Genomic DNA, 13,827 nt, shown 5'->3' on the forward strand with positions numbered 1-13,827 from the left:
GATTTTGGAAGCAATTCAACACTCACTCTTGAGTTCACGTCTGCTGTACAGGCCATCTGCAATGCTGCCAGCAGACATTTGCAGAGCTTTCCTTCCACCTTTCCTGGAGCCCCTTTCAGTGCTGGAAGCTGCTTCAAGGTCTCTCCAGAGCCTCCTCTTCTCCAGGCTGAGCAACCGCAACTCTCTCAGCCTGTCCTCATAGAGGAGCTGCTCCAGCCCTGGGATCATCTCCATGGCCTTCCCTGGACTCGCTCCAACAGCTCCATGCCCTTCCTGTGCTGAAGATGCTAGAACTGCTGCAAAGTCCTAGAGGGTCACCAAGCTGCCCTTGGCTAGGTTGTGAGCAGGCCAAAACAGACATCACCTGAGTGAAGGCACTAACAGGACCATACACTACAGACAGTTGAGTCCTACTTCACATCCAGTACCTTTCTTCCAATCCACAACTCACCACAAACTCGCACTGCAAAGCGCACATTTTGACTCCTCTAGTACGAGTCTTGCATATGACATGTTCTCCACAAGCAGCTGCAGTGCTGGGATGTACCAGATGGACTCACGGTGAGGTCCTTCTCCAATGCTCCCACTGCAGCATCACGACCCACACTGCATCCAAAGACGTGTTCTGCACATCTTCTCTTAACTAGACTGCCAAGACATTAAACAACTCCAAAAGGATCACCTTAGAGGTGGCTAAGAACGCTGAAAAAGCCCATTAGCGACCTAAGATGACAGGAACAAAACTCAAAGCTTTGCTAAAGCCGGTAAAATCAGGGAGTCTTAAGAGCTAATCTCCACTCACACACTGACTTTGTTTCCAGTGCTTCGTTTTCAAACACTCTTTTCTTGTACCTATGAAGCGGCTAGAACATGAAATGGAAGCAGTCAGGTTATCTCGAACAGCACGAGCAGTTGTTTGTAACAAAAAATTACGTTGGCTAGAACATACGCCATGAGTCAGGGCTCGGCACGACTCAAACTCACTACGTATGTTCCTGGAATAACACAATTCCATTTGTTCTGCAAAGAGTTTTCTCCTCCACAGGAAAACCACCATTAAACAATGTGTTCTTTACATCGGTGGTGAAACCCATGTTTTCTTCCTCTTCTGAGGTAAGATGATCTAGGACATTCACAAGAAAGCCTATTTTGTGTCATATAAAAGCAGAAGAGATCTGTCAGCCACTGGCAAGAGATACAAGGCCAACTTTGACACACACGCCAAGCAAGATGTTTCCCAAAGCTGAGAGCCATCAGAAATCTCCTCTCGAAAAGGAAAGGAAAAGGAAAGCAAAGCACGAAACAATTCTACCACAGAACAGAAAATGCAATGAGGAAACCAAATGCCAGCTACGTCTCATCTTTCTCACAAAGAACTCATTCAGCTGGTGTTGATTCACAGATTCCCACATCCCAAATATAATACAGGTAACCTTACGGGTAAGAACAAGAATAAGACATCCTTAATCTTAAAAACATCCATTTAAAGAAAGAACAAACGTGAATTATCCATAGAAAAGTCTAAATATGAAAGAAGCAAAACTTTTACAACAGTGATAAGCAAATTAATGAAAAGAGAAACCATAAACTGCAAATAGAACAGAACAACTGAGTGGCCAACACGATGGATCTAGAGTGAGTGTGAACAACCAGGGCAATCCCAAGGACAAAGCCAGGCTGGGTGGAGGATAGGTTGGGAGCAGCTCTGAGAAGGACTTGGGGTGCTGAGGGAAGGAGAAGCCCAACATGAGCCAGCAACATGCTCTGGATGGAGCCCAGAAAATACACCCATGTCCTGGGCTCCATCCAGAGCAGTGGGACCAGCACGGAGGGAGGGAATTCTGCCCCTCTGCTTCGCTCTGAGAGACCCACCTGGAGCCCCGAGTCCAGTTCTGGAGACCTCAGCACAGGGAGGACATGGAACTGTTGGAGAGGGTCCAGAGGAGGCCACAGAGATGGTCCGAGGGCTGGAGCCCCCCTGCTATGAGGACAGGCTGAGAGAGTTGGGGTTGTTCTGGACAGAATATGAAATTCTAGTTTGGGCACAAGTGTACTGATCATCTTTGCTATGGCCAGGTGTTCTCCTTCAAAGGACTTCTACTGGCGATTCCAGATCTAAAGCCGTAGCCACTACCCTAACATCCAATACAAAGTCTTTACTTTCTGAAGCTCTAATCATATTGAGAAGACAGATGTGTTTTTCCTCTCAATGTTCTTTCCCACAGCACCTGCTGGAAGAATTGCAGCTCACATTTTGCAGAGCACCTCAAAGGCTCCTTCTCCCTCCCACTATTTTCTTGCATTTGGTACCACTGGGCTTTTTTATCCATCTCTGAGCGCAGCTCCTATTTAGCCACACAAATCCTTTTTCCCTTGTTCCTTTTCCTTAACCCTCAGGGCTCCTTTCTTGCCTTCAGCAACAGAGACGCTCAGTTCAGTTTAACAGCTCTCCTACCCATCCCGTGTCTGCTGTCCTGCCCCACTCCTGTGTTTGTGCCAAACCAGCAGTGTGTGTGGTCACAGAATGAAAGAGATCAAGGAAAAAGGTTACTTAAGAGAGGATATTTGCAGGTTTTTCTCCAAGCAGATCAAATTCCCAAGTTCTTACGCGGCCCAGCTGCGCACACAGCCATCAGCCAGGGGACAAAGACAAAGTTGCTTCATGTTAGCCCTGTGAGTGAACTGCTCTAAGGAGAGGTGGGAGTGTTTATAGTTATTTTCCTAGCAACGTTCTGCTGCCCAAACCAGTATTATTTCACAGACAACTATCAGTGAAATCCATTACCCACTTTGTCCATATGCATCCTTTTTAAGACTGAGGAATTCTCTATGGACAACAATTACATGAGTACCATTGCTCCCTTCAGACGACGCTGCAGTTCAGCGCAGCCAAAGCTTTCCCTGCAATGGGAAGGGCTGAAGAAATCAAGATGTGCGCTGTGGCAAAGATACAAGCCACTGCAAGGGAGAAACAGATTGGAAGCCCCATTTTGGCAAAACAATCAGATAAGTGCCGATGGGAGGCAGCTAAATTAAGATCCGCTCACAAATGTTGCCTTGTCACTTAATCCAATGCTATAAAAAGTGCTCCACGGGCTCACAAAAAGCTCTAAGCAATACTCTAGGAGAGGGGCCGTTGGCAGCAGTGCCCACCACCCTGGGAGAGAAGAGAGGAACAGAGCCAGGTGGTGGCCTTGCACTTCTCTCTCACTCTCCCTTTCTCTCCACTCCGATTTAGCAGCCAATGTCGATCTCATTGTTAAGAATGCCTGTACAAATTAATTCCTTTTGGGACCAATCGTTTGGCATTGTTTTGCCTTCATTTAGTCCGGTGGGTACGGAATCCAGGAATTTTACGGGGAGACCCAGGATCTCAGCCTGCAACCCTGGGCTGTTCAGGCCGGGTCGCAACATCACACTTCAGCAGCAGAGTTTAAGATCACGGAAACTACACCCCATCTTTTGTACAGCCTCACATGTTTCTAAGAGACTTTAAGCTGTGTTGCAGGTGCCTTTTCTAGCACTTTGCAGGAGTAAAGGCTGCGGATGGAAAGAACAGTGACATGTGAGGGGAAAAAAAACAATATAGCATTTACTCAGAATAACTGCAGACACTGGTGGAGAACACACGCATTTTTCTTCCATATAAGATTTCGGTTCTCGCTGGCTGAAGGCAGCATCCAAATTGCTTTTGCTTTTTCAGCATATCTTGAGGAGGAGGGGTTTGTTTTTAAAGCCAGATTTGATGCACCACAACCCAAACAACCCGACACAAAACCAGCCCTTTGCGCAAACATACCTTTAACAGTTTTGACAAACACTTGTTTCTCTTTGCTGGGGTCTTTTTCTTCTATTAGAATCCCATGGAAAATGCGCCCAAACGTGCCTACAAAGAAAACAAGTCAGTACGATGTGGTGAAGATACAGTGATGGAATTGAATAGCTATTAAGAAAAAAAACACCTAAAATTATGGGCGACGGCAGAGTTAGGAACTGCGGCAGTTAAAGCGCGAGTCCCGAATGCCCTGTTAAGTCGACATTCCATAACCCAAAGCACCTCTCCAGCAAGAGGTGGATTCGGAACGATACACAGGAATTGCTGGAAGTCTCAGAGAACTAAAACGTAGGGGGTGAGCGTTAAGAGAGGACAATGACAGTAGCAGAACTGAGTTCAATGGAGTACCAGTACTGGTGAGGGGTTTATTTGTGGCAGCTCGGTCTTTGTCAACTGCCTGCACTAAAAGCTCCAGCTCCAGCCTTTTCTCATCCTTTTCCTGTGTCATCTGTGATGAGTTTCAGCACAAATAACGTACGTATACACATTCACACCACGTAGCCACAAGCGTCTGAGTCCCGTAAATACCTTCTTGAAGCACATCTTTTAGAGTTATCCTCTCCCTGGAGATGGCGATGTCCTTCACTTTAGCTTTCGCTTCCATCAGTGTGACGCTTTTAAGATCATTCTTCTCTATCCGTAACGTAGGATAACCTGAGGAGCCAGCAGAGCCAAACAAACCCATATAAATACCCTTACAATGAGAACACAAGCGCATTGCTTCACCCCAGCACCACCTACAGGTATAGAGACAGGCAAGCAGCGTGTACTTCAAAAGCTGATCCTCTGGCTAGGCTTCCCCCGGTTTTCTCACTGTATAACACAAATCCTCATCTCACTTTGGATCCCTTAAAGCAGGCTCTGCAGCAGCAGCTTATGGCCACTGAGCCTGGGCAAAGCCCTGCCTTCTTCCAGCACAGACACGTGCAGAGCCAGACTCTCTAAACACCAGCCACGGGGCTCATTCAGCAGCACCGCTACAAGCCAGTCCAGAGACCGCGTCAACCCAAAGCCCATCGCCCTATGAAAGAAGTGCTTTTTTGGCTGGCTCAGCTCCCTGGATCGTTGTGCAGCCAAGCAGCATCAGTGTCAGCACAGGGGAAAGGCTCACGATCAGCCCAATGAGACCAAACTGCCAAGAAACCCCACACCAAGGGTGTCCCTGCACCTCTTGATCAGGGAGGGCAGGGATAGGACGAGGGGAAGGGTTTTCAGCTGAAAGAGGGGAGACTGAGATGAGATCTTAGGGAGAAATGTTTTGCTGTGAGGTAGGGAGGCCCTGGCCCAGGGTGCCCAGAGCAGTGGTGGCTGCCCCATCCCTGGAGGGGTTCCAGGCCAGGTTGGATGGGGCTTGGAGTAGCCTGGTCCAATGGGAGGTGTCCCTGCCCATGGTAGGGGTGGGACTGGATGGGCTTTGAGGTCCCTTCCAACCCAAACCATTCCATGATTCCTTACAGTCCAAGCAGTCCCTTCCCTGGAGGGACACCATACGGGATATCTCTCCACTAGAAGAGAGACAATAATTGGAGGAGTAAACACTCTTTAGATAATAAATACCCTCAGGAACTACAGAACTAGCACAGAACATAGCTAATATTAGTCTATCAGAGTACATAAAACACTGCCACACTTCCTTTTAATTCACTCTTCTTTTTACCTATTTAATGTTCTTTCAAGAAAAGCTATGAACAAAAGAGAAATCACAAATGTATCGCCCTTGTAAAGCCTTCCCCTATTCATACCCATTCCCAAGGGAATTATGAAATCATTGAATTGCGTGGTTTAGTAGAGGGCAGTCATAGCTGGACACAAACGCAAAGGTTTTTTCCAACCACACAATTCAATAATTTCATAATTCTATGAAAAGCCTGATTTGTGACCTCAAATTCTCCAGCTCTGTCCGAGAGGGTCTGTAATCAGATTAACACTTACTGGTTACTGGCGTTGCATTGTTGGGCGTGTCAGCCCGCAGGTACTGCGTCGTCTGTGTGGAAGGCTGGGATAAACCTTGCGAGCTGCTGCTGTCACTGATGCTGTTTCAAAACAAAAATGGACACCAACGTGACCGCTTGCCACTGTAACGAATTCAAAATGAATGCATGGAAGTTAAAACTAAAAGATTTTGTTTGTGGGTGAAGGCTGTACCTGATGTTAGCCCAGACGCAGGGCCAGAAGTGACTTTTTTGATCTCCCTCCCAAACCAACACATACATCCCCTCCTTTTCTGAAACTTAGAAGCTTCTCTGCTCTGCTGACTGTATTGGGAGAACAAAGAAGAGGCTGTTTCGGGGTACAACCCTCCGCCTTGCCAAATAACTAACATTTCCTTTGCTCTCAGGCTGCTATTGATCACCACCAGCCATCCTTGCAAGAGCCATGCTGGGCGATGCCCTCAAGGACCACCGTTAGTTTTGAAGCAAGACTTCCTTTAAGAAAATGACAATGAAGTCAGCTCTTCCCCGTTTCACCACCACCCCAGAGGCACCTGTCTGTAGAACAGTCTCCCCTCATCCTCACAGAACAAGCACCAGGCTGAGTGCTTTATAGCCAGCCTCGATCTCTCTCTAGAAACTCTTTCTAAGGTTATTTCTACACTCGCTGTCTCCCGACTGCAGGATCCCATTGTAGTTTTTAGCACAAGGCTTAAAGCCACAGCTGGTGGTCGAGCTTTTCCACTTCAACCTCCTTTAGAACTTTTGACAGAATATGCTCTGGTGCTGGCAACTCGTTACTGCTCATTTTAGCTCTGTGCACTCGCCGCATTGACACGCTGCTTCGCTGCGATCCACTCTCCAGCGAGTTCCCTGCAATGAAGCGTCCCGGCATTGTCACCGCATTAAACACTGATGTGGAACTTGCATTTAAATTCCTTGCTCTGCCTGGAAACTCCTTTTGTAACCCGATCACCTCCTGGCCCTACAGATTTCTTTGGCCGGCTTCCTGCTACAGGCGTCTGAAAAAGGAATTCTCTTTTTATGCCTGTTTAAGTTTGACAAACTGCCTTTCTGCTTGGCTTCACTCTGGTTTTTAGGCTTAACCAGCTCATGTTCATGAGCTTTCTTAGTCTCCTCACTGGTAAAAGACGTCAGCTTTTTGAACGATGCCTTCTTGCTTTCAGTAATCTCTGTTATCCTACTCTTCGGCTGCGCCAATGTTCTCTGGGACCTTTCTAAGCGCCTTTAAAAGGAGGTATGCACGCATTTGCCCTGAACCTTCCATAGAGTGTTTTAACACAGCCCATGTGCGGCCTGTAAACTCAGCTGCCTGGTTTCAGCTTCGATTTAACAACCTTCCTCATTTTTACGTAGTTCTGGTTTTCAAAGTCAAGAGCAGCAGCAGTGGGTTTGCAGCCTCTGTCGCTCCTGGGAGGTCGCTAGTCCCAATGACGTGATCATCTTCAAATCGGAACCATTTTACAGCAACATTTTCGGCTTGTAATTCAAAGCTAAATCAAAAGTTGTTTCTTCCCTGCCCAGTTCGTTGACCAGGGGCTACACCGAGCAGTCACCGATCACACGTAATGCTGGTATGTACCATCGAGGCCAATTATAACACTGAACCAGTTTCCTAACCAAGCGCTGAACCACCAGCTCGTTGTTTCTTTGCTGGCTCCTTGTGTGCTGCCCGTTCTGAAAATAGAACTCCACAGATTCCAGTTTTCAGGCACATTTTGCCTCTGTTGCACCTTTGCTATGACACCAGTTGACCACAGCTCTTACTGCTGCGACCCAGACTGGGTCTCTGACACCGACCCAGGAGTGCAACCAAGGTTTTGTCATGTCAGGCACTTCCAAGATCAAAAAATGCGTTACCCCATGGCTCTCTGAAGAGCTAAATCCCACTGCCTGCACCAACTCCACAGGAATTGCCGAAGGCACATATTCAGTTAGGGCAATCTCTTTAATACTTGCAGACCCCAGGGTATTGGAGCTAGGTCAGTTCTTAGCTTGTGTCTCCACAGAAATAAAGTACGACGGAGTGGATGAAAGGACATTGGATCCCACTGCCAGGCTGGACAGCCTCTCAAAACACTCCCCGAGGACACTATTCACACACTATAAATGCAAGGCCTTCCCTTTCTGAAATACAGCAAGCTGTGACTCCTTTAACACCTTCAATAGACTGTAAACTCTCTGTAGACAAGGGACAAATGAGGAAAGCTGAGGAGTCCTTTGGTTAGATAAACCCTTACTGCTGACTACACTGACACCCAAACGGTTTGAGGATGCCAGAGGAGTAAAAGGCAGAAAGGAAAACAAAGAAAGATGAATAGATAGAGAGGAAGATGAAAAGATGGAGCTGGTCCAAGAGGCTGCAGGCAGGAACAGAAGCTGTTCCAGATACTCTTTCAACAGGGGAGGCCACCCACGGCCCGACTACTTTCAGAGGGATTCAGTTTCAGAACTGCCTGCACCTGACACAGCTTGTTCAGAGCCTCGGCAGAGCCTCAGCTCACCTGCTTGTTCAGCCTCCCCTCCAATCCGTGTTTAAACCCCCCCCTCAGCTGACTTGATTGCCCCTGGGTTCACATTACCCGTCCTTTTGCATGCACATGCCAGTTGGGTGCTCTGGGTTGGAAATATATTTCAGAGTGAGCTCTTTTTCAGCTTTAGAGGCAGCCAGTTGTAATCCCCAGGCTTTACCCTGAGGCCAAAGTGAACGCTGGTAAATCAATCAAAAGAGAGAGCCCTGAAATCCAGCTCCTGTACGAGTCAGTAACACAAATATTTTCAGCGTGCCCAGAAATCTATCAGATTTTTCTTCAATCCCGACGATCCCTATAGACCAAATTGTGCCCTGATTTCCCCACTGCATGCCCTCCACACATCTAACCTGGCAAAAAACCCAACAGCCCCAGGCCTGCTGGCCCTGAGCAGCTGAGCAACAAAACACCTGCAACTGTGGCCTTCCCGCAGCACAGCACTTACCACCACTCTGCACAGGTAGCAACTGAGACAGCCTGGCATCAGGAGAAGAAATTGGGAGCTCAGATGAGATCCAAACTCCCACAAATCTGGGTAAACGTGTCCCAGAAACGTGCTTGAACACATACCTGTCATCCAACTCTATCCTTTTCATGCTGTGGAGATGCAAGACAGCCAATATTATTGCCACCAGGAATATAACAGCACAGCACACGCCGACACTGATATAAAACACGCGGGTGGAAGTGGTGGGAGCTGCGTTTACGGGATCGACTGAAACAGAAAGGTGAAGAGTTACTGAACCTCTAAAAAAAAAGATGAAAAAAACCCAAAACCAAACCAATCCAAAACAAACAAGGAAATCCCAAAGCCTACAACCAAAACCAAATCCTGACAGGTCAGAACAGCAAACCAGACAGGTTCTACAGTCACCTCAACAGAGCAGAGTCTGGTTTGGAAACCCAAGCTCCTGAGATGCTGTTAGGTGCCTTGGAATAGTTTTTTTTTTCTCTCTTCACTAGTGTCTATGCCCAGTTAAAATAAGTAATTACCACCAGCCCTACAGTATGGATACAATACAAGTGTCTGGGGAGCTTTTTCCTAGGGAAAGCTGTGGGACCAGAAAGGACACCAGGAGTTTCTCTTTGTTCAGACCCAGAGCAAGCTGCCCACTTGGGATTACTCACAGAAAGCCTTGCTGCTGTTTCTGTCAGACGTGGGAGACTTTACTTCTGCTTCAAGCTCTAAGGAGAAGAGAGAAAACCCATTAAGATTGGCACACATTTATTGCTGTAGGCCCCGAGTCAGTTGCCTCGTTTATGGAAAAACAAAGCCACTTCTTACAGCAGGCGAGCTGCGACCTAAGGACTATCGTTCTCTCCAGAACGCAATGTAAACACCTGCTGTTGTGTTCTATAACAACCAGACTACTTTAAGATGCACGGGTCAGATATGTTTCAACATGACGCTCACGTCCATTGAGGCCATGCTGGAACCCACTCCATCTACCTCCCTCCAGACCAACACTCAAAGGAGCAGAGAGCAGAGCGCGGAGGTGCAGAGGATGCCAGTGTGTGCTACAACACCAAGCAAAGTCCTCACAGAATCACTTACTGCAGGATGGACGTTCATTTCCTGAACATTCAGTCAATGCTACCTTTGCCTTTTGGCGGAGACTCCAACTCTATTCACCCTAAGGAAAAGCTGGAGATGCAGCCACGGGTGCTGCACCTTTGCTGATGCCACAGTCTTCAGTGTTTTAAAACTGAAGGATGGAAGAGGCAATGCCTATTTAAACATCCAAAAATGGAACCGAAGGCAGAAGGACAATACTTGAGTTTGTGTGTAACAATCATCCTTCAGAAAGGGGATAAATTGTAGGATCATGGAATGGTTTGGGTTGGAAGTGACCTCAAAGCCCATCCAGTCCCACCCCCTGCCATGGGCAGGGACACCTCCCACTGGATCAGGGGCTCCAAGCCCCATCCAACCTGGCCTGGAACCCCTCCAGGGATGGGGCAGCCACCACTGCTCTGGGCACCCTGGGCCAGGGCCTCCCCACCCTCACAGCAAAACATTTCTTCAAAATCTCATTCTCAATCTTCCTCCTTCCAATTTAAGGCCATTCTCCTTCAGCCTACCACTCCACGCCCTCGTAAAAAGTCCCCTCCCAGCTTTCCTGGAGTGCCTCTCAGCCCCTATCCTTCTTATGTTTAGGGAGTCTAGAACTGGACACAGGTCTGGTCACCAAGAGGAGCAGAGCAAACCAGAGGAGAGCAGGCTGCAGAGACAACTTCTGATGAACCTCACTGAGGATCCACACGTGGCTGAGGCAACACGATGGATTCCTGTGGCTGCAAAGGCACGGTCTCACTCACACATCTCCCTCCCACTCCCAGCTGCGGGAGCTGCTTCCTCCCCAGCACAGCCCCTTGCGACTCCTTGGCAAGCCAGTTCAGCCTGATAAACCTGTGACAAAGTAATCCAGGGGAGGGAAAATCCAAGCATTTTTCTTCCTTCATGTTTTTTTCCTCATTTTAAACCTCAGAAGGAATCATTTTGAATGCCTCGAGCAAAATCACAAGTTCCTGCACACTTCTAACTTATGCAACTGAACTGAATCAGAAATCCCGGGTGCTCCGTACTGATCAACCCAACACACATCAAAACCACTTTTATGAACCCACAGAAACACAGTCTTTGTAAGAACCACTTCTGCATAATTTCTGAGCAGCGCTATCTCATCCTACCTGATAACTCTGTGGTGCCTACAGAAACCTCCTCTGTTCACTCAGCAGCTCAATGAGCTACAAGGGGACAAGCAGCACTGGCTTCCCCGACTTGGAACATTGGAGCAAGCACGTAGAAAAACATGAAATGAAGGCAAAAACGCCAACATTACCAGCCAGGCCTCCAATTTCACTGAAGAGAGAGACACTTCCAATTAAAAATGCTCTTCCCATAACATCAATGCAAGGAACACTAGTATCACAACACCATATGTTAAAAACCCACACTAGATCCTTCACCCTCACCTTAGAATCACAGAATGGTTTGGGTTGGAAGGGACCTTAAAGCCCATCCAGTCCCACCCTCTGCCATGGGCAGGGACACCTCCCACTGGATCAGGGGCTCCAAGCCCCATCCAACCTGGCCTTGAACCCCTCCAGGATGGGGCAGCCACTACTGCTCTGGGCACCCTGGGCCAGGGCCTCCCCACCCTCACAGGGAACATTTTTCCCTAATGTTTAATCTAAATCTTCCCCCTCCCAATGTGCAGCCATTCCCCCTCATCCTATCACTCCACATCCTTGTTAAAAGCTCCTCCGCAGCTTTCTTGTAGCTCCTTTCAGCACTGGAAGCTGCCCTAAGGTCACCCTGGAGTCTTCTCCTCTCCAAGCTGAACAAGCCTAACTCTCTCAGATATGTTCCAGAGGTTCATCCTCAGAAAGTGACAAAGCCCGCGACTGCTCTCATTGGCTCCAAGCAAGCTGAACAGAGCCAGGGGGAGCACAGACCTAGAGAGGAGGCCATCCTCAACTGCTGCCAGAGAACACGGCTCCACAGCCATTCTTAAGGATGGTACAGCTATTAAGGTTCTCCAAAAGAATTTTCTTCTGATGCCTGCAACACTTCTAGGAAGCAGCAACAGGAGATAGAAACAATCCAGGAGTGAACGGTGCTTGCAGATCCTCAGGTGAAACCACAGATCTGGGACTTCGGAAGCCTGCGTTCTCTACCAAGATTATTCTGTACTCCAGGTCTGGAAGACAGACACCTGCCCACATTCACTAAACAATTTAAGTTTATCACAACTTATAAACTAAGTAGATTTTGTTGATAAGTCTTAGAACAATTAGAATACTCAGAGTGCTGCAGGTTTGAGGAAACTGCTTCCTTCCTTCCAAGAACAACACAGAAAACGCTGTTTGCTAGGTATGTAAAAAGGTCAGCCCATGCTGCAGGGCTCCTGGGAACGTGTTCATCCACCAGCTCCTGCTCTCTCCAAGAGTCCCTATTCATCAAAAAGGCCCAGGTTTCACCTGGTGTCTTCCTATCCTCCCCATGATTCACTCCTGGAGCCGTTACTTGTGTCCTGGATCATCACACAGCTTCTCACGCCTTCTTCCTATCGTATTTCAACACTAAAAGCTTTTTAATACTTGAAACTTGATGTCTTACTTTTGTAGCACATTTTCCTTCGTTTGAAATTTAAAACTGTGATGTTTTTCGATGAATTTATTGTCAAGTTGAGCTGCATTAGGATTGTGACCTCGGAGTCGAGTCTGCCAGTGCAGGAGAGTTCGACACGGAACACTGCAAACAGACAAACAGGCATCAGAGTTAAGTTTGAGCACTTTTCAGGCATCATCGCAAAAAAAAAACGTTTAAATAAGGGTCTTTTATGACGTATACTTTAAAAAGATCTTGCTATTCAGAAATGCTATTTTAGTCTTCACACTTTGCAACTTCAGAAAACTATTAAAGGGCACAGTTTTGAAATCAGTTAATGTCAGTTATAGTAAAAAAGTCTACAGACTCCTAAAACTGTATTTGCAGATAAATGACCAGCATCCCCCCATGGGTTTCGGGGTTAAAGAGCTGTCACAAGAGAAACCTCTGCTACCATAGAAATTCAGGGCATTTTCTTTTCCTCACTGCTTTTTTAACTGCTCTGAATGTTCGCTTTTTGCACAACCACTAAGTTAAAATATTTTGCTCTCTGCAAATCTGAAGGCAATCAAAGCTTAAACTAATATGACAATATTTACTTTCCAGCTTCTTATTTACGCCAACAGAGCAGACACAACACGCCTCATCCCCCAGTGCCTGCTTTCCCGAAACAGGGGTACACAACCAAAACATCAAGAGATACTTTATTGCCCCTTGGGTTTCAGAGCCCCAGACAGTGCGGAACCACAGGCAAACAAGCACCAACGATGATCGTTTGGACATTGCCCGATACAAACGCAATTGCAAAAAATCTATGGAGGTGCTGGTATATATTCATGGGATGGTTTGGGTTGGAAGGGACCTCAAAGCCCATCCAGTCCCACCCTCTGCCATGGGCAGGGACACCTCCCACTGGATCAGGGGCTCCAAGCCCCATCCAACCTGGCCTTGAACACCCCCAGGGATGGGGCAGCCACCACTGCTCTCACGTGTGTACACATACATAAAAAAGATAGTGTTTTCTTTCCAGAGAAATCTCTATCCTCCACTAAACAAAGGGGAAACAGATACTTCTCTCAGGATCACAGTCTCAATATACAATACCTTTTAACAGCATCATAGCTGTGCAGGAGGCCTGTAAACATGTTTAGTACAGGAAAAACGATGCTTCTCAACAACCTTACAGACATTTGAGGAAAGACCCAGAGCACCAGAAAGCACCATTAGTGTTGGCACTGTCCACACACCCCTGAGGGCTGTAAGCGTACCTGAAAGAGTGCGAGGAACTTCCCCTTGGAGAGAAATGTTGGCCTGGGGCACAGCCATTGCCATGGGATTATCCACCTGAAATCCCAGTTTATACTCAACCTGGAATAATAATTGAGAGATGGAAAA

The 13,827-nt window shown here is 47.4% G+C and overlaps 1 protein-coding gene across 3 annotated transcripts in view; it reads right to left on the reverse strand.

Moving 5' to 3' along the window:
* Nucleotides 1–13,827, reverse strand: part of RYK (receptor like tyrosine kinase) — a 40,404-nt gene that overhangs the window by 12,665 nt on the left and 13,912 nt on the right. For 2 of the 3 annotated variants that reach the window (XR_008451285.1, XM_054074626.1), the window contains exons 3-9: nucleotides 13,701–13,800; nucleotides 12,442–12,576; nucleotides 9,447–9,503; nucleotides 8,889–9,033; nucleotides 5,767–5,868; nucleotides 4,364–4,497; nucleotides 3,800–3,886 (exon numbers count right to left, since the gene is read on the reverse strand). Coding sequence is in view for 2 of the 3 variants with exons in the window: in XM_054074626.1 (XP_053930601.1) it covers nucleotides 3,800–3,886; nucleotides 4,364–4,497; nucleotides 5,767–5,868; nucleotides 8,889–9,033; nucleotides 9,447–9,503; nucleotides 12,442–12,576; nucleotides 13,701–13,800 (760 nt within the window). In the remaining variant the exon portion in view is untranslated. The remainder of the gene's footprint in view (nucleotides 1–3,799; nucleotides 3,887–4,363; nucleotides 4,498–5,766; nucleotides 5,869–8,888; nucleotides 9,034–9,446; nucleotides 9,504–12,441; nucleotides 12,577–13,700; nucleotides 13,801–13,827) is intronic. The other variant, XM_054074627.1, reaches the window with a different exon arrangement.

Source organism: Cuculus canorus, chromosome 9 (assembly GCF_017976375.1).
Source record: "Cuculus canorus isolate bCucCan1 chromosome 9, bCucCan1.pri, whole genome shotgun sequence".
NCBI lineage: Eukaryota > Metazoa > Chordata > Aves > Cuculiformes > Cuculidae > Cuculus > Cuculus canorus.